The following is a 25,314-nucleotide window of genomic DNA, read 5'->3' on the forward strand; positions in this document are numbered from 1 at the left end:
GAGAGAGAGAGAGAGAGAGAGAGAGAGAGAGAGAGAGAGAGAGAGAGAGAGAGAGAGAGAGAGAGAGAGAGAGAGAGAGAGAGAGAGAGAGAGAGAGAGAGAGAGAGAGAGAGAGAGAGAGAGAGAGAGAGAGAGAGAGAGAGAGAGAGAGAGAGAGAGAGAGAGAGAGAGAGAGAGAGAGAGAGAGAGAGAGAGAGAGAGAGAGAGAGAGAGAGAGAGAGAGAGAGAGAGAGAGAGAGAGAGAGAGAGAGAGAGAGAGAGAGAGAGAGAGAGAGAGAGAGAGAGAGAGAGAGAGAGAGAGAGAGAGAGAGAGAGAGAGAGAGAGAGAGAGAGAGAGAGAGAGAGAGAGAGAGAGAGAGAGAGAGAGAGAGAGAGAGAGAGAGAGAGAGAGAGAGAGAGAGAGAGAGAGAGAGAGAGAGAGAGAGAGAGAGAGAGAGAGAGAGAGAGAGAGAGAGAGAGAGAGAGAGAGAGAGAGAGAGAGAGAGAGAGAGAGAGAGAGAGAGAGAGAGAGAGAGAGAGAGAGAGAGAGAGAGAGAGAGAGAGAGAGAGAGAGAGAGATAGAGATAGAGAGAGAGAGAGAGAAGATTTTGGAACTCTTATGAATGAATAGTTGCAAACTCATGGATACACTTGTTGAAGGAGATGAAACTTAGAGCCTTGAAATGTGTCCAAAGACTGAGAAAGAAAAGAAAGAAATGTTTCAAGTTCCATATTCTAGAATTGTTTGGTGTTTGATGTATGCTATGATTTATACTCGCTTAGACATTTGTTATGCCATAGGTTTGGTTAGCAGGTATCAATTTAATCCTTGAGAAGATTATTGAAAAGCGGTAAAGAGAATATTTTGATACCTGAAGGGAACTGCAGATGATTCACTATGCTATAGTGGATATGATTAATTTGTAAGAGATTACACAAATGTTGATTGAGCTAGTGATCAGTGTAATAGAAAATCGACCTCTGATTATGCTTCTTTACCTAATGATGGTGTTATTTCATCAAAAAGTAAGAAACAAACTTGTATAGATCTTTCAACCATGGAATCTAAATTCATAGCTTGTCTATCTGCAGTGCAAAAAGTTGTTTGGTTAAAGAGATTCTTTTAGCATTTGAATATTGCAAAGAATTCTAAGGATCTCATGATTTTATATTGTGATAGTCAAGATGCTTTCGCATACATGAAGGATCCTAAGTATCACAACAGGACCAAACACATTAACATGAAGTATAAATTTATGATAGACATAGTAGCAAGTACACAAACAAATATACAACACATTTCTACACGTGAAATGATAGTTGATCCTTTTACAAAAGTGATATCTAGAGACCTATTTGAGAAACAAGTAAATGCTCTAAGTTTGCATAGGATATGATAATATTTATGTCTTATAAATTAATTTAGTTGTTATAATATTCTCATCATTATAAGACTATTGAATTTATGTTCATCTATAATACGCATGTGATAATGTTTTAAAAATAAAGTGTGTTAGACAAGTAGTGAGATCGACTTTCTCACATGAGCACTCGCCTCTTACGCCAGAAAACGTGAAGAGATGATTTTTACTAACATGTGATGAATTTTTCTATTAGCTAGATAAGAGTCTCTCTAAGAATAAAAATGAGTTTGAGGATCATTGAAGAGACAACCTAGGGTTAGACATCTAGAGGTGTCTAGATCAAGATCTTTGTGATGTTGAATAGTTGAAAGAATGAGACACATGCACCAGTATAAGGGGAAAACATCATAGCACGTGTTTCATACTACATGTGATAATAGACCAATGGGCTGATGAAACAACATTTCCATGCTTCTTCATTGCGTGAGACCCTGAAAGTTATATTAACTTTTCGTTGAAATACCCTTTGACCTTTGACTCTTTCTTAAAGTTTCAATCAGTGTTGCTACTTTAGCATATCACTAATAGCCATGAATGATTCGACAATGCATTGTCTAGGAAATCAGTTGATTTGAAATAGATAGTAGTAGAAAGGGAAGATGATTAAAATGGAAAATTTTACTTGTATACACAAGCCCTCTCTTACACTAACTATATAGGTGTCAAGTGTAATTGTGTATATAAAGTTACATATGAACTCGAGTTCACCACATGAAGAGGATTAGGGATCAGATATGTGACTAGTTAAGTGGTAAGTGATGTCCGGGGTATTGTGAGTAATAACATCGTCATAAATATAGAGAATTCTTTCACATGTGAATTGATTCCTATATGAAGCTTGTCAAACATTATATGTAAGCTCTTGATTCTCATAGGTGGCACGAACTATTTGTAGAATAAGTTTGGTATCTTGTAGAAGTCGCACTGGCTAGGGTCTTGTCCATTATGTGCAAAGTGGGAGATGTTAGATTTTGGGTCTTTGGTCGCCCATCTGAAACGACCCGACAATATCCGATATGTTTTAAAAGAGGATCAGACTAAAAATAACTTCTGATGAGAAGTTACTGCAATTTGAATTTATGTGGGAACAGTTTTATAGGAACTGGATAAAAAAAAAGGGCAGTCCCCGTTTCCTCATGAAAACAGACAACAGAAAGAGTGAAAAGGGAAATTCTAAGGATTTATGATCTCCACTATTAATATCTACAACCAACAAACGCATTTAGTTTGTGACATTAACTTTGTTTCCAAGTGAATTAAAGTGGATTTCGCAGCAAATCGTTCTGACTTGTGAATCTTACACTGGTGTAATAAACGGTACATGAATGAAGTAGTAAATCTTAAACAAATACTAACAAATTTTTTTGTCACAATTGCTTGTATAGATTCACTCCTATGTATTACTAACCAACAACAAAGGAAGTAATAGATAGGGCTTAAAGGAAGAATGCACTTAGAATCCCTCAAAGTTAATTGCGGAGAAGCATAGAAACTCCGTTTTATAAACATCGTGAAGCATAAGAACACTTTGGGTAATACTGCTTGTAAAATGAAAATATTAGGAGACTCCTACTGTGATGCCGTTAACCACTTGGAAATAGAATGCCATCACTGCTGCTTACTGTCTTTAACGAAAGGAACTTTTGGTAGTTTCTGAAGAACCTTTTCATCCAAATGGCTGTACTGTCTCTTGAGTTCTTTTTTGGCCTTCTGTGCATAGGTATGTACTTGATCTTCATGTTTCTCATAGAACCATGGTACTGTCAACATCATAACAAATACTGTCCAGAAAACAAATATTCCTAGTTAGTTATCATAGTGAATTGCTGGTGATAAGAACTTATCCTAAACTTCTTAATCTCTTCCTCATTTGAACAATGACAATCTGTTATTCTGTCACTACTGCAGAGGCGGAGCCAAGAGGTTGGGGGTTCTAAATTTCCTTCCTCTTCCTTACCATTGAGCTGTCATTTTGTTAGGTGTTCACTAGTTATTACTTAATTTTTCATACAAATATAGGGTTTGGGTTCATCCGAGCCAACGAACCCCCACCTAGCTCCGCCCCTGGTCACTAGATATACTAATCAAGAAAAAGAGTTAGTTCGTCCAACTAGAGATCCATGTGTGTCTATTGCATTTACACAAGTATACATAGAAAGTTTTACAATATAAGATCATGAGCTAGAAAATAAGGGAGGTATGGAAAGATCAATAGAACTTACAGATGTAAACAATGGTGAGAAAATCGAACCAGCTGCCAACAATAGATACAATCCACAAAGCTAAAATAGTCTGCAGATTGACATAGTGGGTATTAATGAAGATGAAATTATTATAAAGGTAAGAGAGAGATAGTGGGAGATGAGAAAGGTACATAGAGAAACTTCTTCAAATCCTTTCCAGAAGCAACTTCCCAGAAAAGAGCAAATGCCCAATTGAATCTGTCCCTCAAAAGTAAAGCAACTTGTGTCCACAACTTCTCTGGCAATTTAATTTCTGGAAATTCCATAGGAGTCCTGACATTGATCGATCGAGTACAAATGAATATACTTGGATAGGGTGGGAGAGGCGAGAAGCATAATAACTATAAGCATAATACTGCAAGTTTCAAGTCGTCAAAGTACAATTTTTGAAGAGAAAGTGATGTTTTGGAGGGAAATTAGGAAGAACTCACTTGTTGACAAAGTGGGAGATATTTGACCAAAAGAACAAGATGGCCAAGGTAAGTATGAGGGAATGACATATAAAAGTGAGCAAATGATAACCAATCCATTCAAATAGAAGCCAAATGACAGTAGCAGCAGCAAGCATCCCAGCTGAAATCTGCTTGTTCCTCCACAGCAAAATATCAGCAGCTGACACATGCAACAATTTTTGTTACAAAAAAACTAATCCTCAATAGACAGCAGGAAAGAAAAGAAATATATTTTGCACATATATACAAAAAGTAGTTGTTATTTAAAATATGCTATAATGATAATCCCGCTAAGGGTAAACATAAAAATATAAAATTTAAAGATGTGGAAAGATGTTATGAAGAGTCAAACAAAAGAAGATGGAAGAGATTGAGATGTACGTTTGCCACCGCCTAGAGCTGCATGGACAGGTTTCTGGCGGCCAAAGAGGTGAGACTTGTCATTTGTGGGTTGTCGAAAGTCATCCCCATCGGTGGATGACGAAGAAGAATAATCACGTTGATCTTTCGCTGATGATTCAGGAACAATTTCTTCCACTGGATCGGACATGACTAAAAATATGTTTAAACTTGTAATAACAAAACCTTAATACTTGGATTATATATGCATGCAATTACCAAAACAACAAATAACTCTGAATAGTGAGGGTTGCTTGGATTAATGATGCATCACTTTTTCCTCTTCTTTGCATCTTTCTATGTGTAACATTCTCTCTCTTGTTAAGGAATCATTCAACAGAGGGAGTAGCGGAAGGGCATAACCATATATCTCCCAACTTTTTCTCTCTATGCACAGTTATATGAGTCACACTTGTCCAATATATATAACTTTTAATTATTTAGATTAAATTAATTTAACATGTATTTTAACTATGACTATATTTTGCTTATCAATATTGTTCCCTTTTACTTGTCATAACTTGTTGAACTTAAATATATATGAATATTTTTTTCCTTTAAAAATATTATTTATTACAATTTCATTAGTAAATTGCATTCTTAAAAAAATGATATAATTCCTGAGAACTCCTGATGTGAGGCCAAAACACATATTTTTAATTATTATTTGCATCATATTTATTATTTATATTTGTCCTTTTTGAGCATGAATTTTATGAATTGTGCTTAATAGTGTATTTTATTTGTAGGATTGAGTTGATGGAAAAATAAAGAAGTTTGAAGCTAAAAAGAATTAAAGATGAAAGATTGAAGAGGAAATCAAGCAGACAACTTAATAGATTAATTTTAATATAATAATAATATTTTTTATATATGGCAAAGTGCTGCAGAATGCGAATTTTGAAGGAATTAAACATGTGCCACGTGGCAACTATCCAAGGCGAGACGATGAAGTGTTGGAGTCGGCTACTGTTCATGTGGAATTCAACTCCTTTTAGGTTTTGATTTCCTAATTTGTTTTGGACTCAATTATTTTATTCAAGATTTCCTACATCTATAAATAGTCCATAAGAATAGTTATTAGGGGAGGAGGATATAATGTAGAAATTAACTTTTAATTTAGGGTTTCATCTTTTCTTTCTCTTTTATTTATTTTACATCTTTTATTTGAATGATTCGTTGTAATTGCTCTATGTCTATGTGGAGTTAAACTTCTCGTTCTTGGATTATATTTACTTACAATATGATTGTTTAGTGATTTTGATTCGGCATGATTTGTTTATCATAATAGTTGTTCTTATATTCTTGTGATTACCTATTTTGATGCTTGATCACCATTGAAATAAACATATTGTCCGAATTGAACTCGGGAGAGGAATACGAGGATAGAACGTGGGACATAAGGAGTTTGTTTAACTCTAAATAGCTAGGCTTGATTCGTATCTAGGATAGGGATATACCTAGAAACCTCGCTTGGGTCACCATACATGAAGAAATCGTAATGCTCGGTACTTAATCCATCCTATCCCCGCTCAACGATGTAGTTAGGGTGTTATTTATCGTAGGCGATTAGAGGTCGGGAGACCATGATCATACATTTAACCCTGTGATTCAATAACTAGATAATCAAATAAGCTGATGAAATTGATGCTAAACATGATTGTTAGTTAAATTATAATCCTAGATCGATTCATTCATTGATTGTGTAAACATCTATCTTTTCTTAGTTAATTGCTTTTTAGTTATTTTATCTTTATTTTTATTTAGTTAATATATATTCATATTTGAAATCCTCCCCTTAAATAAATAATTAGAATTAGTATAATTTAGTAAATAGTTAATTGACAAGTCCTTTGGGTTCGATAATCCAGTTCTTTTAAGAGCCACTATATTACTTGTGCCATCACGTACACTTGCGTGTGCAATTGGAAGCAACAACTCCATTTTACATTCACTCTAAAACTCTTTTAAAGAGAGTCGAATTCATACCATATTGTCTATTTAGAAACATAAATAAAGAAAATAATTGCTACATACATCTTCTTTTTTTGTGTCAATACGCCAATAGCCCATTAATTAGTAAAATCAAGAGGAGTATCTTAACCTGGGTACGAAAGTCCCAAGCTCCAAACAAAACAGACAAAAGATATATATCCAAAGCAAAAGAGGAAACTAGGCTAGACTCTTCCAAACATAGGTGATATAGCAAATCACAACTACAATCCAATATTCAACTTCAAGCACCCCATCAGACCTGAGGCAACTCCGGCAGCTTCGACTGGTCTTCCTGGAGGCACTACGGTGATGTAACTTTGATGGGCTTGAGCGAGATCCATAGGGGCGTTAAAACTTCTCATAACTGTCATGGATTCAACATTAATGAAGACTTCTTCAGCTCCACCAACTCACATAATCGCTCTTGAGATAAGACCAATCGGACAAATCTTCAACTCATCTTGACCTTTAATGAAATTTATGTTCATCATTACCCTAATTTGTGCAGGCTGAGCTGTTCCTGATACCACTGCCTCTAATCAGGATTGATCAATACAAACCTCCTCAAATGTAAGCTAAGAGGCGAAGCTCACCCTACAAGCTATAAGCATTTTCTTTTGTGCTCCTGTAGTGTAGATCAAAGTTATTACCGCATTGTACACATTCATTACCCTTTTGTTGTTACCATGTTAATCTTGATGCATCACCCTGATTATAGGCATGGATTTGTTACATTCCTATTATGCCACAACCGATTGTAGAACTAGGATCGTTCAGTTTTAGTTTCCAAGCGAGACAGTCTTAGAAAGGAAGGGTAGTAACTCAATGCTTGTAGGTCGATTCATCTCTTACCTTAAAGCTAGGAAAATGATTTCTAAAGGGTATATATATCATCTTGTTCGGTTAAGGATTCAAACTCTGAAACCCCAACTATTGAGTCATCCCGATAGTAAATGAGTTTCTAGTAGTGTTTCCAGAAGATCTTCCCAGAATTCCTCCCGAAAGGGAAATCAACTTCGAAATAGATCTCCTTCTAGATACCCAGCCTATTTCTATTCCTCCTTACATAATGGCTCTAGATGACCTTAAGGAATTGAAAGAGTAGTTAAAAGACCTTCTAGATAAGAGCTTCATCAGACCAATATCTCTCCATGGGGTGCTCCTATTTTGTTCGTTTGAAAGAAAGATGGTTCTCTCAGGATGTGCATTGACTATCGTTAGTTGAACAAATTTACAATAAAAAATAAATATCCCATCCCCAAGATTGATGACTTATTCGACAAACTTCGGGGTGCTAGTTGCTTTTCTAAGATAGACCTCATATTCGACTATCATTAGCTTAGAGTAAGAATTAGTCACATCCCGAAGACACCCTTCAGGACTCTGTATTGTCACTATGAATTTGTAGTTATGTCTTTCGGACTAACAAATTCTCTTGCAGCTTTCCTGGAATTAATTAACAGGGTATTCAAACAGTATTTGGACTTGTTCATCATTGTCTTTATTGATGATATCCTCGTTTATTCGCGGAAAAATGAGGAACAACATGCAACTCATTTGAGAGTGGTTCTACAAACTCTCAAAGATCGTCATCTATTCGCTAAGTTAAGCAAATGTGAATTCTGGTTAGAGTCAGTCAGTTTCCTTGGTCATGTGGTATCCAGCAATGGAATTCAAGTGGATTCTCAGAAAATTGAGGTAATACAACACTGGCCCAGACCTACCTCTCCGACTGATATCAAAAGTTTCTTGGGTTTGGCCGGTTACTACCGAAGTTTTGTTGAAGGATTTTCATCCATAACTGCCCCATTGACCAAGTTTACTCAGAAAAAGGTCAAGTTTCAGTGGTCAGATGAGTGTGAGAAAAGCTTCTTAGAACTGAACACCATGTTTACTACATATCCTATTTTGACTCTACCAGATGGCTTAGACGGGTATGTAGTTTATTTTAATGCATCCACGGTCGGCCTAGGTTGTGTATGGATGCAACAAGGTAAGATCGTAGCTTATTCTTCTAGATATATTAAGGTCTATAACAAGAACTACCCAACTCATTGCAGTCGAAGTGTTTACCCTAAAGATTTGGGGACACTACTTGGATGGTGTTCACAGATCATAAGAGCCTCCAGTATGTGTTCACCCAGAAAAAGTTGAATCTTCATTAGAGGAGATGTATTGAATTACTCATAGACTATGACATGAATGTGCTCCACCATTTGGGTAAACCCAATGTAGTGGTTGATGCCCTCAACAGACTATCCATGGGTAGTGTGACACATGTTGAGGAAGAGAAGAAAAAATTATCCAGAGATGTTAACTGGCTTGCTTGCTTAGGAGTTTGCCTGATGGGCACGTCAGATGGTGGTGTGATAGTTCAGAATGGGTTAGAATCTTCATTGGTAACAGAGGTTAAGGAAAAACAGGATAGTGATCCTGTATTACTTTAGTTGAAAGGTGCAGTTCATTAACACATATATGAGGTTTTCTTCCAAGGGGAAGATGGTGTGCTTCGTTACCAGGGTCGTTTATGTGTTCCTAATGTGGGTGAGTTTGGGAAGCAGATCCTTATAGAATCCCATAATTCCAAGTATTCTATTCATCCGAGTGCCACTAAGATGTATCATGATCTAGGGAAGTCTTTTGGTGGAACGACATGAAGAGAGACATCACAGATTTTGTGGCTAAGTGTCATAACTGTCAACAGGTTAAAGTCGAACATCAGAAACAAAGAGGTGTTACTCAAGAGATTAGCATTCCTACGTGGAAGTGGGAAGTGATAAACATGGACTTCGTTATCGGTTTACCTCGTACTTGGAGATAGCATGACTCCATTTGGGTGATAGTGGATAAAGTGACTAAGTCATCTCACTTCTTGGCTATCAAGACTACAGATTCATCAGAAGATTATGTTAGACTCTACATCAGCGAGATAGTCAGGTTGCATGAGGTTCCCTTGTCTATCATCTCAGATAGAGGTCCTCAATTAATATATCATTTCTACAAATTGTTTCAGAAAAGTCTTGGTACTCAGGTAAACCTCAGCACATCATTTCATTTGCAGATGGATAGTCAGGCAGAGATTACCATTCAGACCTTAGAGGACATGTTTAGAGCTTCTGTGATCGATTTCAAGGGTAATTGGGATGATCACCTACCTCTCATAGAGTTTGATTATGATAATAACTTACATTCCAATATTCAGATGGCCCTGTATGAGGCACTATATGGGTGTAGATGCAGGTCTCCTATTGGTTGGTTCAAAGTAGGTGAAGAAGCCTTGATTAGGCCAGATTCGGTTCATGAGGCTATGGAGAAAGTTCATCTCATCAAGGATAGACTAAAGACAACTTAGAGTCGTAGAAGTCATATGCAGATATAAGGAGAAAGGACTTAGAGTTTGAAATCGATAATTGGGTTTTCCTGAAAATGTCACCCATGAAAGGGGTTATGAGATTTGGCAAGAAAGGGAAGATCAGTCGTTGGTATGTAGGTCCTTACAGAATCCCGAAAAGGATTAGTTATGTACCTTATGAGTTAACAATGCCAGTAGAACTAGCAGCGGTTCATCCAATCTTTCACATTTTCTTGTTGAAGAAGTATGTGGGTAATCTGGCATCGATAGTACCTTTAAAGAGTGTGGATGTGAAGGATAGCCTCACCTATGAAGAGATTTCGATTGAAATTCTTGACCGTCGGGTTTGTAGGTTTAGAAATAAAATTCGCTTTATTAATGGTTTTGTGGACGAGTTAGTCCGTAGAGAAAGCTACTTGGGAAGCAGAAGCAGCCATGATGGCCAAGTATCCTCACCTTTTTCCTTCCGATTCTGTTTCAGCTTGAGGTAATAGTTCCTCTCCAGCCTTTCAGTTAATCTTGTTTATATTTAGTCCCAATATCCCGTCCGCTCAGTTATCATTGCATTTCAGCTCATTTGCATGATTCATAGAACTCAGTTCAGTTTGATATATGTTTCTAGTACTCAGTTGGTAGGGATTTGAGCTCTTTCCTCCAAACTCAGCTTGTTTAGACTTCAATACACGATGAATGATACCAAGGGGGAGATATTGTAACACCTCAAAAATCTGAACCAAGATTGAACAAGAGAGAAGGGCGAACCACAGAGGAGTCCACAGGCCGTGTAGATGACCACGAACCGTCACCTTGCTCATGGTTGTGCACCTAGAAAAAGGTGAAAGACCATAGACCACTAGACGGTCTGTGGAGCTCCACATGGTCCGTGAAGTGGCCCGTGAAGGGGACACAAAACCACCATTGCTACTGTGATGGACCAAGGACCACTAGATAGTATGTGGAGTTTCACATGAGCCGTGAAGTGGCTCGTGAAAGAGGCTTGATAGACTTTGAGGTTTGGGTCAATCTCAAAAGATCATACCTTTCAGCACAAAATTATTTAGGTCGCCCATGACCTATCAAATTAAAGGACGTTGAGTCCTCTTTCCAACGCCACCAAGTTTGCCTTATTTCAACCCCAAAATAAAAAATTATGCCCGAAATAGTGAAGCCCTATCGGGCAGAGCATCTTCACGACCCACTTGACAGGCCATGGTGATCTAGATAGCCCGTGAAGTCTGTCTTCAAGTCACTTCGTCAACTTTTAGTTAGGGGTCGCATTGGTCTTTCCTCCTATGTGTTTGGTACTTAAACTACATCATTTAATGCTTAAACTACGATGTTTTACTCAGTCTAAGACTAATAATATAGTAAGAAACTACCTAGAACCCTCACTCTCCTAAAATTATCCAACTTAGAAAGAAAAGAAAAGGCGACAATTTCTCCCAAAAACAAGCAGAGGTTTTCTTCAAGTTCAACCCCGAAATCCAAAGGATTTTTCTGTAGTTTTCATCACTAGGTATGTGGGATTTCATTAGTTGGTTCCTTTCACCCATTAGGTTCCTTGAATTCAGTCAGTTCTTCAGTTTCTCCATAAATTGCTCGAACCTATGGTTCCTAAATCTTGGGAATCCATTGAAAGTTAGTTGTTATAGTTCTATTGCACTTATTAACTATTTACCAGGAGAATTAATGTAGTCCCGTGAATAGAACTCAGAACCCTTGTTTGCATTCATCATCATCATTTCATGAATTTTACTTGCTAGGCATATCAGTCAGAAAATCATGCTTCATAATTCGAATGCCATATCTTTTAGTATATATATGTTGCATTCTCAAATAGAATGTCAGTATTTTGAGATACTCAGTACTTTCAGTTGCATTTTTCTATACATGTTCAATTGGGAGTAGACTTAGCATCGAGTTGGACTAGGGTTCAACGTTCCCTTAAAAGTCCCAGAACTACGTGCCAACGTAGGTTCAGAAGTCCCCTTTGTTGGGCATTAATTTTTAGTGATCAGCCCACAATCATGCCTCTATACCTATGGCAAGGTATATTTGGTCCTCTTGATGGGGCGTATACATCGGACTCCACGTTTATCTTACGTGGTTTATGTCGGTTAATAGTAGCTCCCACAGTCATACTCTTAATGCATTGACTGTGTTATCAACATTTACTTCAGTATTCAGTTCAACATGTTATCTCCATAATTAGTACTTGGTCATTGCATCTAGCTCAGTTTTCAATTATACTTTAGTACAATTTATCTCCATGTTCAGTCTATATTGTTCAGTTTATATTTCTCAGCTTAGTATCTATATCCTACATGCTCAGTTCATTCAATGTACTGACACATACTTTTGCACTACATCATTGTATGATGTAGGTTCAGGCGCTTAGCATCACGCTTAGTTTGACTTCCAGCCCATACTCAACAACTTTAGTTGTGAGTCCTCATAGTTCGAGGACGCTTCTTTAAGCTTTTGGTTTAGTTAGCTTATTATCAGTATTTCACTATTTTAGAGTTAGTTGGGGACTTGTCCCAGCAGCTCATCAGTAATAGAGGCTTTCAAACATAGAGTCAGTGTTCAGTTGTTTCCCATGGATTTTCAGTTATATTCTCACTTGGGGTTCTTTCAGTTTTGACTCACTTTACAGTTATGCTTCCGCTTTCTTAGTTTTATTTCAGTATGCTTGTGATATGCATGACTCAGGGTTTGCTTGTGGTCACTTGTGATCCTAGGTCCCGTGTTACGTCCAGGGGGTAGCCTTGGGGCATGACAGTATAACTAATGCAAGTATTGTTGTACATTAGGCTAAAATAGTGTACCAAATAAGGTACTACTAATAGACAAAACTAATACATGCATTATTTTTCTATTACACTCTACCAAACGACATGTTTCTCTCTTTATTACAACAATTTTTTTTTTGAATATGCAAACTTAAAATCTATATATCAACAGGTATATTATAACCAAATGTGTAGTTCCCTTCCAAAAGTATTACAAACTTACATCTTTCTCTCTCTTTCTGAAGCCTATAAACAGTGAAGTACATCAAAGATGTCATGTATTTGAGCTAATGCATCATGTTTACACCAAAAAATAAAGTGGATTAGATAGTTCATTTTGATCTTTGTCAAACTATTCTGCACTTTCTCAAAGTACCTCTTGTTCCTTTTGGCCCAAATTGTCCACCATATGCATGTTGGAAGATTCTTCCATCCCTCCTCCTTCTCTGCTACACTAATGTCCTTGTTCCAGCTACTTAAAACCCAAATTGTCCACCATATGCAGGTTTTATCCATATGACTCCTTTTAGACATATGAACATTCTAAATAGTTGCTTTGACCATTTGCAATGAAAGAAAAAATAGTTGATTGTCTTTGCTTGCTCCCTACACAATTTTTTTTGTCTATAATAACATGCCCCATCATTCATGCTATTCGACTCTATGTATAATAGTGTCTATACTGGATTCCATGTTCTTCTTGGAATTTGGAAATGACCTCATTGTGCTACCACAATATCAAATCATTAGAAGATTTAGAGAAGGATCAAGTCATAGAACGATGAACAGGAAAATCTAAATCAATGGACTTTGGCTTTCCTTTGTCTTTCTTCGAATTCCTAGAAATATCGATTTTGCATATAACTTCAACTCATTAAATGAAAGTTGAAACTTAAGAGTTCATTGGGTGAGCGAACTCCGATAACATGTTTTTGTGTAATAATACGAATTGTTTTATTCCACAAATCTCCTTTGAAATAGGGAGTCTTATTACAACAAAAAGAAGTCTAATCCTTATGAAACTAGGAAACATAAATCCTATAATAGAATAAATAACTTTAGCTAAACTTAATCCTTATAAAACTAAAAAAATTCTATTCTATGATACAATACAGAAAGCTACTAAAAATATAATTAAATACTTAATTTAATTGTCTTTCCTTCGGACCTATATCTTTCTCACAAACGCATCCACAACAATATCACTTTTAAATAAACTGAATTTGTAGAGGTTAGGATGGAATCAGTTAATAAATGAGTGGTTCATTAACCCAATATTCAGGAAAGCACTCGCTTCACTACTTTAAGAGTGAAGCAGAGCTCGACGTTGTAATGGTCTTAACGTAATAGTATGTTTGAACCCATCACTCTTTTATGATAACTGTTATATAGACTTACAAGATAAAGATGTGTGGAAGGGATTTTGACAAGGGAGATGACAATAGAGTTGAATAAAATGATGAGCAATATAATTATAAGGGAGAAATACAAGATACTAACAATCTTGTCCTAGTAGATCTTTCAGAAGAACAAGAAATAAATGTTGAACCATTAATAGGTTTGATTTTGTGATATCTACTTTTTAGGTCATACATTGAACTTTTTATTATATATTCTATGTTGGTCATTTTTCTTTTAAAATATGCTTCACTTCAATGAAGTGAGCACTTCGCTATATGCTTCTTGGTTTAAGCGAAGCAAGCCTTGTCATTTTTTTCTGCTTCACACTGTCCTGAACATGGCATTAACCTACCCAAACTTGTATGGATTGGTCACATCATATTTTATAGGAGTTTTTCCACTGTAATAAATAACACAAAGATAATTTTACTTTGATATACATGAGCTGACATCTCATCTCCAACCTTCTTTGGTCTTTTCCACAGTAGGGTTTAGTGGAGACCTACATCGAGGTTACTAGGCGCTTGAGCAACCAAAATTTTTTACCTGCACACTATATCTTTATGTTGAATAAAATAAATAATATATAAGGGTATCAATTGATCACCCTATCTTAGAAAGTAATTTCATATTAAAGGCAATAAAACATCCATGACTCAAATTTCATAATTGACAATTGCCAAACTTAACAAGATATTACATTTTAGCATGAACAAGACCTAAATAAGACCTCGTGTTCTATAATTTCCCACTCAGATATCTAATAAAACTATTGTACATCAGAGCATAAACATAAGTTATTATAGACAAGACATACGCTTGACAAAATGAGTCACCCTGAATGACTAGACAACAATTCTATACCCAATTATTCATTGCTATTCGAGTGTCCAATCTGGATTGAATTTAAAAATCATAACAAACAAGATACATAAGAATCTAAATATTTCAAAGATTATCTAAGCTATAAACTAGATGAAGATAAGAGATTAAAAGGTTGGTGTTTAAACATACCTATCTCGCAAGATGGTCTCCTGACAACTCACTGGGGTATATATGTGTCTCCATAATTTGCTTCATTTTGAGATCCTCCTCATACTTCTTCAATATCTTGTTCCACATATTCTTCAATCATAAATGTAATTTATACATATGATCATGATCTGGTGTATACAATCAAACATAGAATAAGAAAAAAATCACAAAACTTTATAATACAGTTTTGCGCGATGCATGAGATAGAATCCAAGAATGCCTCCAAAAATAGTTCTTGACATTATTCTAACATATTCCCATCTAGTCGATTTCATTTATCTCTCTTTCTGCTAGTCTCCGTCCCCGCCTCTGCCTCTACCTCCACCTCTTATTGCTTTCTTCAATTGTGTACCCTTTGTACCCTGAATCCCAACTCTCAGATTATTGACTCAGTCATATAATAGGGCTCTTCCAACGTGGACCACAACTCATTCATTTGATAGGGCTCTTCCAATGTGGGTCGAAACCCACTTATATGATGGGCACTTCTAACGTTGGCCAAATAAACAAGTTTTTACAAGGATTATCCTTATTTTAATGGTGGTATTTAATTTTTGTCCTTTAAATTGATAATTTTAATTTAATAAAAATTTGTAGATTAAAGTATTTTTAGTTATGACCTAATTTTGCAAAGAAGAAATTTAGAATTTTTTTGTCTTGTTCGGCATAAGTTATGTAGTATCTAATTCGAAGAGTATAAGCTACTTGTTCAACATAAGTTTAGAGATATTTTATGATATTTGACAAAAGTTCCCTATGATAAGTTATGTCTCTAAGAGATAACCTTGTGGTTCTATATAAACTAAGTTATGTCGTAACTTATAAATTATGAGCTTTTTATGGTATACTGTTCTGAAATGGAATATATGTCTTGTAAGACATAATTTCTATGTTGCGAAGTTTGGCTTGTAGATTTTTTCCTCGTAACTCATAATTTGTGTCTTGCGATTTTTTTAATGAGAAAGGTATCTTGGAATCAATTTTTTTTATTACTTAATATGTTGAAAAATAAAAAATAAAAAATCATTAATACAAAAGATAAAAATTAAAAACTACCCTAAAATAGAGATATTCATGCTTGAATGACCCACAAAAAAAATTCAAAAGTGATGGGCTTTTGGGCACTACATGAACCCCCGCTAATTTTAGTTGGAACTCCAATTTGTCATTTTCTATTGTACAACAATGCAAAGATCAAACAAAATTATCATTTAATTAATCATTTTAATCCAAAATAACATAATTGTCACTTATAACAAAAAAATTATCCCTTATGCCTTCTTTATTGCAGAGCAAGAATATCTTGAGTGTTCCTCACTTTCAAAGATGACTTGTTGAATCACAGATCTTTTATAATTTTTTTTTTTTAAAAAAGGTGATAAATCACTTTTTATAAGAATATTCTGAAAAAAAAATAAGAGTACTTTTTATTTATTTGAATATAACAGATTTTTTTTCCATTTTAACATATTCTAAAATAACTTCGGTTAATGAAAGACCACTAATTAAGAAATTAACTTATAACCTAATTAAAAGTGCATACCATTTTCTTTTTTCAACATCATTTTTTTCACTTACTACGAAATTAGTTTACAAACCTATGATTCTAATAATATATATACATGTCTTTTTCACTTTCATCATTATTTTCTACAATAATGAAGAATTTCACTTATCATAAATTATCCTTGTTTTCAAGTTATATATATATATATATATTATACCGTGTATATATTCTGGAATATCTTTATTATACCATATATATTTTTATTATATTGTATATATAATTAGAACTTCACACATAAAATATATCATGTATGTCTTTATTATACTATATTCATTTTACACTGTATATACATATAATTAGATATACACACATAAAATATATCTTGTATTTTTTTATATTATATCATGCATATTTTTATTAATATTTATACATTAGTTATACAAACAAAAAATATATCATTTATTTTTTATTATACATGTGTATTTTTATTTTATTTTTGGCATTCTCACTATAATGACACTCCACATCATTTCTATGTAAATGCATTTTTTTATTTCTTAGAGCATTCCTAAAGTGACCTCTACTCATTGGTGACTTGTTGTGACTAACAGCTTGGTCACCTAGTCGTTCATTTGGTTTTTATGCAAGTTTCTGTGTTTTGGAGCTTTTAAAACTTGAGTAGTTCACTTCGGTAAAAAGTTCAAGAAGATGGCCTTGAAATGTAATTCTGACGGTTCTGTTAGCTCCTGAATGTAGTGTTTGGCCTAGAATGACCTTTCATGTTGATCCCGAGGCTTTTGCCTAATTCTGATCCCCCTCATGACAATTGACTTAAAATAGGCTTGGGTGTGAGATCCACTTTTTTTAGACGATCTCGGTTGGAAGCTTTGACTGCTCCATTGAGTTAGGAATATCAAATTTGGTGCGGTAGCATATCTTGTTTGTGTGCATGAGGTTCTGAATGAATACCGAGCACCCCGTCAGGATTTTTGAGACTTGGCCAAACAAAGTTATGTGCATTAGCTGGTACAGGCCTCGGTGCTCTTTGTGTTGGTCGGGCCCTAGGCCATGTTTGTGAAAGACAAGTTAGATGGCCTGCACAATCGCGTGGCCTTGGTTGTGATCACGAAGGCCATGACATTTTACCCTTCGCATTCACAGGCTGTTGGTCGCGATCGTGATGAAGAGCTGACCCGTGTTGACCACCCTTTGTCACTGCGATCGTGAGGTTTGACCTCCACAATCACGAAGGTCACTTAATTAGTATGCCGTGATTGCAATCCTCTCTCCGAAAATTGCGATGCATTGTGTGAAGACCAGTCACGATTTCAACAACATTTATATATTGTAAATGTGATTTTGAGAGCTGTGGGACTACAATTCTGGTGATTTGAAGCTTGTTAGAGTTAAAAATGGCTCCGAAGAGGCTGCCCAACCTTTCTTCCTTTTATCCGTAAATTCTTGGATGTTGATGATTTCGGATGTTCTGAGCCCTGAATTGTGTGTCGTTTTGGAATACAAGTTTGGGGAGCTAAATAGGACCTTTTGGCAGAGTCAATTCAAAATTTCTCGTGTGAATCCTATATTTCCCATTTGGACTCCAATTTTTGCTCCATATTTATTTTATGTATTTTTATGTCTAAACGACTGTGTTAATGTTGTGATTCTATTTTTCATAGTGTTGAAGCGTTTGGAGAGTGTTTAGAAGAGAAAAGCTTCAAAATAGTGATTTGGAGCGTGTATGATCTGCCTTAAGGTAGGCTACTTCACGTTTCTTAGATTGAGCTTGAATACATAATTGTATGTTAGTGTGTGTGAATTTGGGGTTGATACCTCGTTGATCATTCTTATCTTACTAGAAATCAGGGTTTAGGCATTTTATCAGGTTTGTGGAACTATAAGCATGATGGTTTTGGTAGCTTAACATCTTTTTACCTTGTGATGTGTTTGGTTGTTGTTTATTGATGGTATTAAGAATGTTTGGCCTTAGTCTCGACGTACACTAGTGATTGACATAAACTTGCATAGTTTGGAGCTAATAGACCCTAAAATATGTTCGGTGTAACTTTGAACAACTTGACTCCCTGTAGACTTGGGTCTGATAGTGTGATCCTTAATTAGCTAACAACTCAACTCAGCTTGACCTTCAAAATTATGGTTTTATCCTTATAATCGACTCGTCGTGTACACATATTATTTGGGCTTATCAGTGATTTGACATTGACTTATGTAGTAAAAGCTCGAGTGGGTCCCTGATAAGTTTGAGGTGGTCATGTGTTATGGTTTGGATCGGTTTTGAGTTTGTAAAGGAATCTTGGAGTCATTTGAGTTCATTTTTCATGGCTTGACCCATATACTATATCATTGCTCTTGTTTCAGAGGTTCCATGTACATCTCTTTCAACCTAGTTCAGCCCCCGCTTGTATTACCCCTTTGATCAATTTCAAGTCCTGACTTGTGATCCCGTCCATTTTGATCCTATTTAAGTTCTGACAGGCTTACTCTATCTTAATGTCCCCTTTGACCTAATTCATGTTCTTACTGGCCGACTCTATCATAAATCCCCTTCGATCTGATTAAAGTTCTTAATGGGTGATTCTAGTGGTTCCTTTAGTTCCTTTGTTGCGATGCTAGTCCGTGGAAGGTTGTGGTAGTTCTGGATATATCCTCATGTTCTTTATTAATTCTTAGTAATTGTGTATACTTGTCAAGTTTCTGGGAAAGTTTGGGTTTTACTTAAAGTTGTGCACGACTGTACACTTTCGGTCTATGAGAGACCAACTAGTTTTAGTTAGATGTAATTTCTTGTTTTCTGTTCTTGGTACACTCGTGTGGTTCTCTTTAAAATTTCTCTCTTTGCCCTCTATGTGTGTTTAATTCTACCATTTCATATTGCCTTTAATTTTCTTGCTTAATCAACCTATGATGCCTACTAACTACCGAATTTTTGGTACTTATACTACACTTTGCATATGTTTCATGATTTAGGTTCAAGCACTTGTTAGTAGTGCTAAGATAGAGCCTACAACAACTTCAACTTCGAAGGTAGGTGAGCACATACTTTCTGGACTTACTTATCTCCATCTGTATTTTGATGGTTGCTTTCCTTTCTCTCTTATTATTACTTTTAAACAATTTCTTTCACCTGGTTTCTGCCCTTATACCCATGACTTATTGTTCCAGGTTATGTGTTGACTTACCTACTAGTTAGTTATAGTAGGTGTCATCATGACTTGCTAAATTGGGTTGTGACAAGTTGGTATTAGAGCGCTAGGTTGACCAATCTCTCTTATATAGAGTTAATGCCTAGTAGAATCCTACAGATTGGTGTTGAGACGTTCGTATTCTATCTTCTGGAGGCTGTAAGGTGCTGTTAAGAATTTTCTTTTTTTTTATCGCTTTCATGCAGTGCGTGTCTTATTAATTCATGGAATCTCATTGTATGATTATTTTGTACAATGTCTTGTATACGTCGTTCGATGGCAAGGGGTTGTCCACTCAGGCCTATAGGTAGAGACCCAATTATGGGTAGAGGATATCCTGGGCAGCACGAAGGAGCTGAAGAACCAAAAACTGATAGGGAGAGGACTCTAGAGCCTGCAGTAAGCCATAAACAGCTAATATTCCTTCACAGTCAGTAGGGCCGGAGCCAGCTCTACCACCACCCGTACCAGTTAGGGCTTTCGATCTCCTAACCATTATTCAACTTTTGACAGTTCTTGAAGGTATGCAATAGGCCCTAGCTATTGTTGCATGAGCACCACAGAATCAACTTGTATCAGTGGCACCTCGGCTTCAAGCACCCCCTTGGGGTTCCTATCCCGTGATTGCGGTCGGAGCTATGCAGCTAGAGGAGCAGAAGATACTCGAGCTTTTCTTAAGACTATATCCTCTGAGGTTTCTAAGGACTATTGGAGAGGTTGCCTATGAGTTTCTCACTACTTATCGTGATGGGCTATTTACTTAGGGCTTGTTTGAGTCGAGACAAGCCGACTTCATTACATATCAGTTTGATAGGTCAGCCAGGTAGTGAGGGTGTTTTTATCTAAAGGCGAGGCCAACTGGGTCTCCTTCGATTTCATGGTCAGAGTTTTCAAAGGTCTTCTTGGCTAGGTTTTTCTTGTGGAGCATTAATGATAGACTTCGGGATCAATTTTTAAGGTTGGAGCAAGGCTCCATGACTTTGTCTGAGTACAAGATGAGGTTTCATAAGCTCTCCTGACATGCTACTACGATCTTTCCTACTGAGGATGAGGGAGTTTGATGCTTTGCTAAAGGTTTGAGACTTCAGTTGCAAATTGAGACCTAGACTATTGTTTCAGCGGGCCGTTCATGTGTGGATGTAGTTGACTATGCATGTACTATCGAGCAACTCTATCGTGAGGCTTATGGGGAAGCGATAAGAGCTCTAGGCATGCGTGTAGCTATAGTGGGGCCCATTCTAGGCCTAGGGACTTCTTTTATTATTCCCACATGTGCTCTTAGTAGGGCCAGTCTAGTAGGCATGTTCTTGCCTCACTTCAGGTTTTAGAGGGTGACTGGTACAATCAATGTAATATCGGCCTAAGTTAGGGTCGAGGTGGTTAAGGTGCTTCAGACCGTGTTGGTTGGTCGTATGTGGACCAATCTTTACACGGTTGCTATGTTTGTGGGGAGTTTGACCATTGTTATATAGAGTGCCCTCTGCATAGGATGGATGTATGATATCTACATGCAGCTTGAACAAATCCAGTAGCAGCACCTCTACCAAGAGGCGGAGGCCAAGGTCAGGATTGTCGGGGTGGTCACCAGGGTGCAGGCGGTGGTCCCCAAAGAGTTAGGTCAGATTGTAGGATATAAGCTCAGGGTAGAGGTGGGCAGGCCACTTGTATGCAACTCCAAAGAAAGTGGCTATTGGGATCGGATTTGGTGATCATAGATACGATTCTCTTATGCCATCAGACCACTTCATCTTTATTTGATACATGCTCTACTTTTTGATATGTATAAGTGTTTTATGGTTCCCATTTGAGTATGATTTCAAAGCCTTTGGCAGCGTCGTTGGGTGTGTCAGTCTTGGTTGGTGAGTCTTTATTAGTGGATCAGATGTTTGATCTTTTTTGGTTACTATCCATGAGCGTGACATCCGGGTTGACCTTATACTACTTGATATGTTTAAATTTGTTGTTATTATATGCATGGACTGGTTAACCCCTACCGCACGATCATGGATTGCTTTTCTAAGATCGTTACTTTAGCAATGCCTGATATTCCCCTTGTGGTGTGGTAGGGCTCTTGAAGCCACACACCAATTGGATTTATCTCTTTTATTTGGGCAAGTAGATTAGTAGCTAGTGATTTCCTATCTTATTTGGCTTATGTGCCAGATGTGAGTAGGGAGGTTCCTTCTATTGAATAATTTTACTATTGTCTATGAGTTTGTGTATGCATTTCCTAATGACCTACTTTGCTTACCCCCAAAGCCTGATATTCATTTTCCTATTGACCTTGATTCGGGGACCATCCTATTTCTATTTTGCCTTACCGTATGGCCTCCTTAGAGCTTAAATGAGCTTAGTTTTCAGCTTCAGGATCTTTTGGTAAAGTATTCATTTGTCCTAGTGTGTCGCCTTAAGGTACCCCCATCCTGTTTGTGATAAGGAACAAATCTATGTGGATGTGTATTGACTATAGGAAACTGAATAAGGAGACGATGAAGAATCGTTACCTCATGCCTCATATTAATGGTTTATTTGATTATCTTCAGGGTGTTAGGGTGTTTTCTAGATTGATTTGAGGTCTGGTTACCACCAGTTGAGGATTAGGGAAGCGAATATCCCTAATACCACATTTAGGACTCTTTACGGTCATTATGAGTTCTTTGTGATGTCTTTTGGATTAAGTAATGCCCCTACAACCCCTATGGACTTGATGATCCGTGTAATCAGGCCTTACCTTGATTCTTTCGTCAAAGTGTTGATTGATGACATTTTGATATACTCGCAGAGCCAGGGAGAATATGAACAACATTTGAGGATTATGCTCCAGACTTTGAGCGATCAGTGACTTTATGCCAAGTTCTTAAAGTGCGATTTCTGGCTTAAGTCCTAGCATTCTTGGGGCATGTGGTGTCCAAGGATGGAATTATTATAGATCCCGTGAAGAGTGATGCTATTCGTGATTAGGCTAGGCCTACCTCATTCACTTAGATTTGTAGCACCATCAGATTCGCAGGCTACCACAGACAGTTTGTGGATGGTTTCTCTACCATTGCAACACCTTTGACCTAGTTGGCTAGCCTTGATGTTCCATTTGAGTGATATGAGGAGTGTGACTTGAGCTTTTAGTAGCTCAAGGAGTTGCTTACCATCGCTCCTATAATGATTCTTCCAATATAGGGCGAGGGCTTCACAGTATATAGTCACATATCCGATGTGATTTGGGTTGTGTATTGATGCATCGAGGTCGGGTTAAAGCTTATGCATCGTGGAAGCTTAAGCTACATAAGATTTGGAGTTAACAACAATAGTTTTTGCTCTTAAGATCTAGCTAGAGGGCACTACATGTATGGAGTTCGTTGTAATATCTACATTAATCAACAATTTTTTAGTACATTATGAGCCAGAGGGACCTAAATTTGAGGCAACACCGTTAGATTGAGTTCCTGAAGGAATACAACCTCTCTATTCTCTAACATTCGGGAAAGGCAAATGTGGTAGGTGATACCTTGAGTCAGAAGGTGGTGAGTATGGGTAGTCTAGCCTTCCCTTCTAATGTGGAGCGACTTTGGCTTTAGACATTCAGTCTTTGTCCTATAGACCTATTTGATTAGATATTTCAAATTCTAAGCGAGTGTTGGCCTATGTAGGATTTCAGTCTTGCTTGTTGGAGTGGATTTTTGGTAACCAATTTGAGGATAAGACTTTGGCTGCCCTTTGAGATCGAGTGTTTGAAGGTGATGTCGTCAAGGCTACGTTAGATTAAGATGGGGTGTTGATATTTGTTGTTCGTATTTGTGTTTCGAGAGTTGGGGACTTGATTCCATTTATCCTTTGTGAGTTCCATGATTCTAGATATTCAATCCATCGAAACACCATGAACATGTATTGTGATTTGAGGCAACACTACTGGTGGAGCAGTTTGAGGAGAGATATTTCCAACTATGTGTGTCATTGCCTATGTTGCTAGAAGGTAAAGGCCAAGCATTTGAGGCATCGTGGTGAGTTTTAGACATTATCCATTCCAAATTTGAAGTGGAATCGTATCCCATGGACTTTGTTGTTTGTTTGCCTAGGACTTATAGAGGTGTTGACAACATCTGGGTCATCGTTGTTCGATTGACCAAGTCAACACACTTCCTTCCCATGCAGTCCTTGTTTATTGTTAAAATGTTGTATCGTATGTATATTCGGAAGGTGGTTCTTCTTCATTGTGTGTCTGTATCAATTATCTTAAACTGGGGTTCTCAGCTTACTTCTAGATTTTTGAGGACATTTCAGGTGGTGTATGGCATTCATGTTGACCTTAGCATAACTTTTCACCTAGAGATCGATGGGTAGTCAGAGCTTACTATTCAAGTTCTTGAGGATATGTTGGGGCCTGTGTTTTGGACTTTAGAGGTCAGTGGGACTAGTTCTTGCCTTTGTCGGAGTTTGTGTACAACATCATTTACCACTCTAGTAATTAGATGGACCCGTTCAAAGAGTTCTACGGTAGGTGTTGTCAGTCTCTGGTTTGTTGGGTTGCGTCTTTGGAGCCTAGGCTACATGGTACTGATTAGCTTTTAGGAGGCCTTAGATCCTGTGTAGGTGATTCAGAATAGGGTCAGGAAAGCTTAAAGTAGGCACCACAGTTATGCCGATCGTAGGTGTCTCATTGAAGTTTGCGGTTGGTGACAAGATGTTCCTACGTGTGTCCCCCATGAACGGCATGATGATGTTTGGGAGATGGCCCAAGCTTAGCTTAGGTATATTGCACCTTTTGAGATTTTTTGGATTATTGGTGATGTCGTTTATGAGTTGGCCCTACCTCATGCTTTTTTATCTATTTACTTAGATTTTCATGCTTTTATGTCCCTCTAGTATCTTCCTGTTGAATGTCATATGCTCCAGTATGACGCGGGTGCGTTGGATGACCATTTGACCTTTATGGTGGAGCCAGTTTCTATTCTAGCCAAAGATGTGCGACGGTTGCGCTCAAGAGCCATTTTTGTGCTTAATGTCCATTGGAGGCATCACCCAATAGAAGAGGCTAATTGGGTGATCGAGCATGAGATGCAAGATCTATTTCTCAGCTCTTTTGAGCCTTCATGTACTTCTTGAATATGACTTTTGCAGACGAACATCCGTTTAAGTAGTGGATGTTACAATGACCCTCCAAGTCATTTATGGGTATATACCTTCTTTTTGTCATTTGGAGCGTTCATATAGAGACCCCAAGTTATTTAAGACCTGTTAGGACTGACAACTCGACTACCTGGTCGTTCTTTTCGCTTTTTTTCAAGTTGTGTGTGGTTTGGAGCTTTTAAATTTTAAACGGTTGATTTCAGGCAAGGGTTCAGGAAGACGGCCTCAGAATACAATTATGGTGGTTTTGTTAGCTCTGGAATGTCGAGTTTGATTTTGAAAGACCTTTTCGGTTGATCCCAAGGCTTTTGGGCTAATTCCTATCCCCGTCATGAAATTTGACTTAAAATGAAGCTTGGGTGTGGACCTACTTTTTATCAAGATGATCTCAATTAGAAGTTTTCACTGCTC

At 37.1% G+C, this 25,314-nt stretch overlaps 1 protein-coding gene across 1 annotated transcript; it reads right to left on the bottom strand.

Moving 5' to 3' along the window:
• Positions 1-3,011: 3,011 nt before the first annotated feature.
• LOC102593184 (reticulon-like protein B5) lies at positions 3,012-6,833 on the bottom strand. Its single transcript, XM_015311062.1, has 6 exons — positions 6,752-6,833; positions 4,480-4,650; positions 4,078-4,258; positions 3,778-3,919; positions 3,626-3,695; positions 3,012-3,184 (listed from the first exon to the last, which is right to left on the bottom strand). The coding sequence occupies exons 1-6, from the start codon at positions 6,831-6,833 to the stop codon at positions 3,012-3,014; spliced, it is 819 nt and encodes a 272-aa protein (XP_015166548.1).
• Positions 6,834-25,314: the final 18,481 nt, after the last annotated feature.

Source organism: Solanum tuberosum, unplaced genomic scaffold, assembly GCF_000226075.1.
Source record: "Solanum tuberosum cultivar DM 1-3 516 R44 unplaced genomic scaffold, SolTub_3.0 scf00009, whole genome shotgun sequence".
In the NCBI taxonomy this organism is placed as follows: Eukaryota; Viridiplantae; Streptophyta; class Magnoliopsida; order Solanales; family Solanaceae; genus Solanum; species Solanum tuberosum.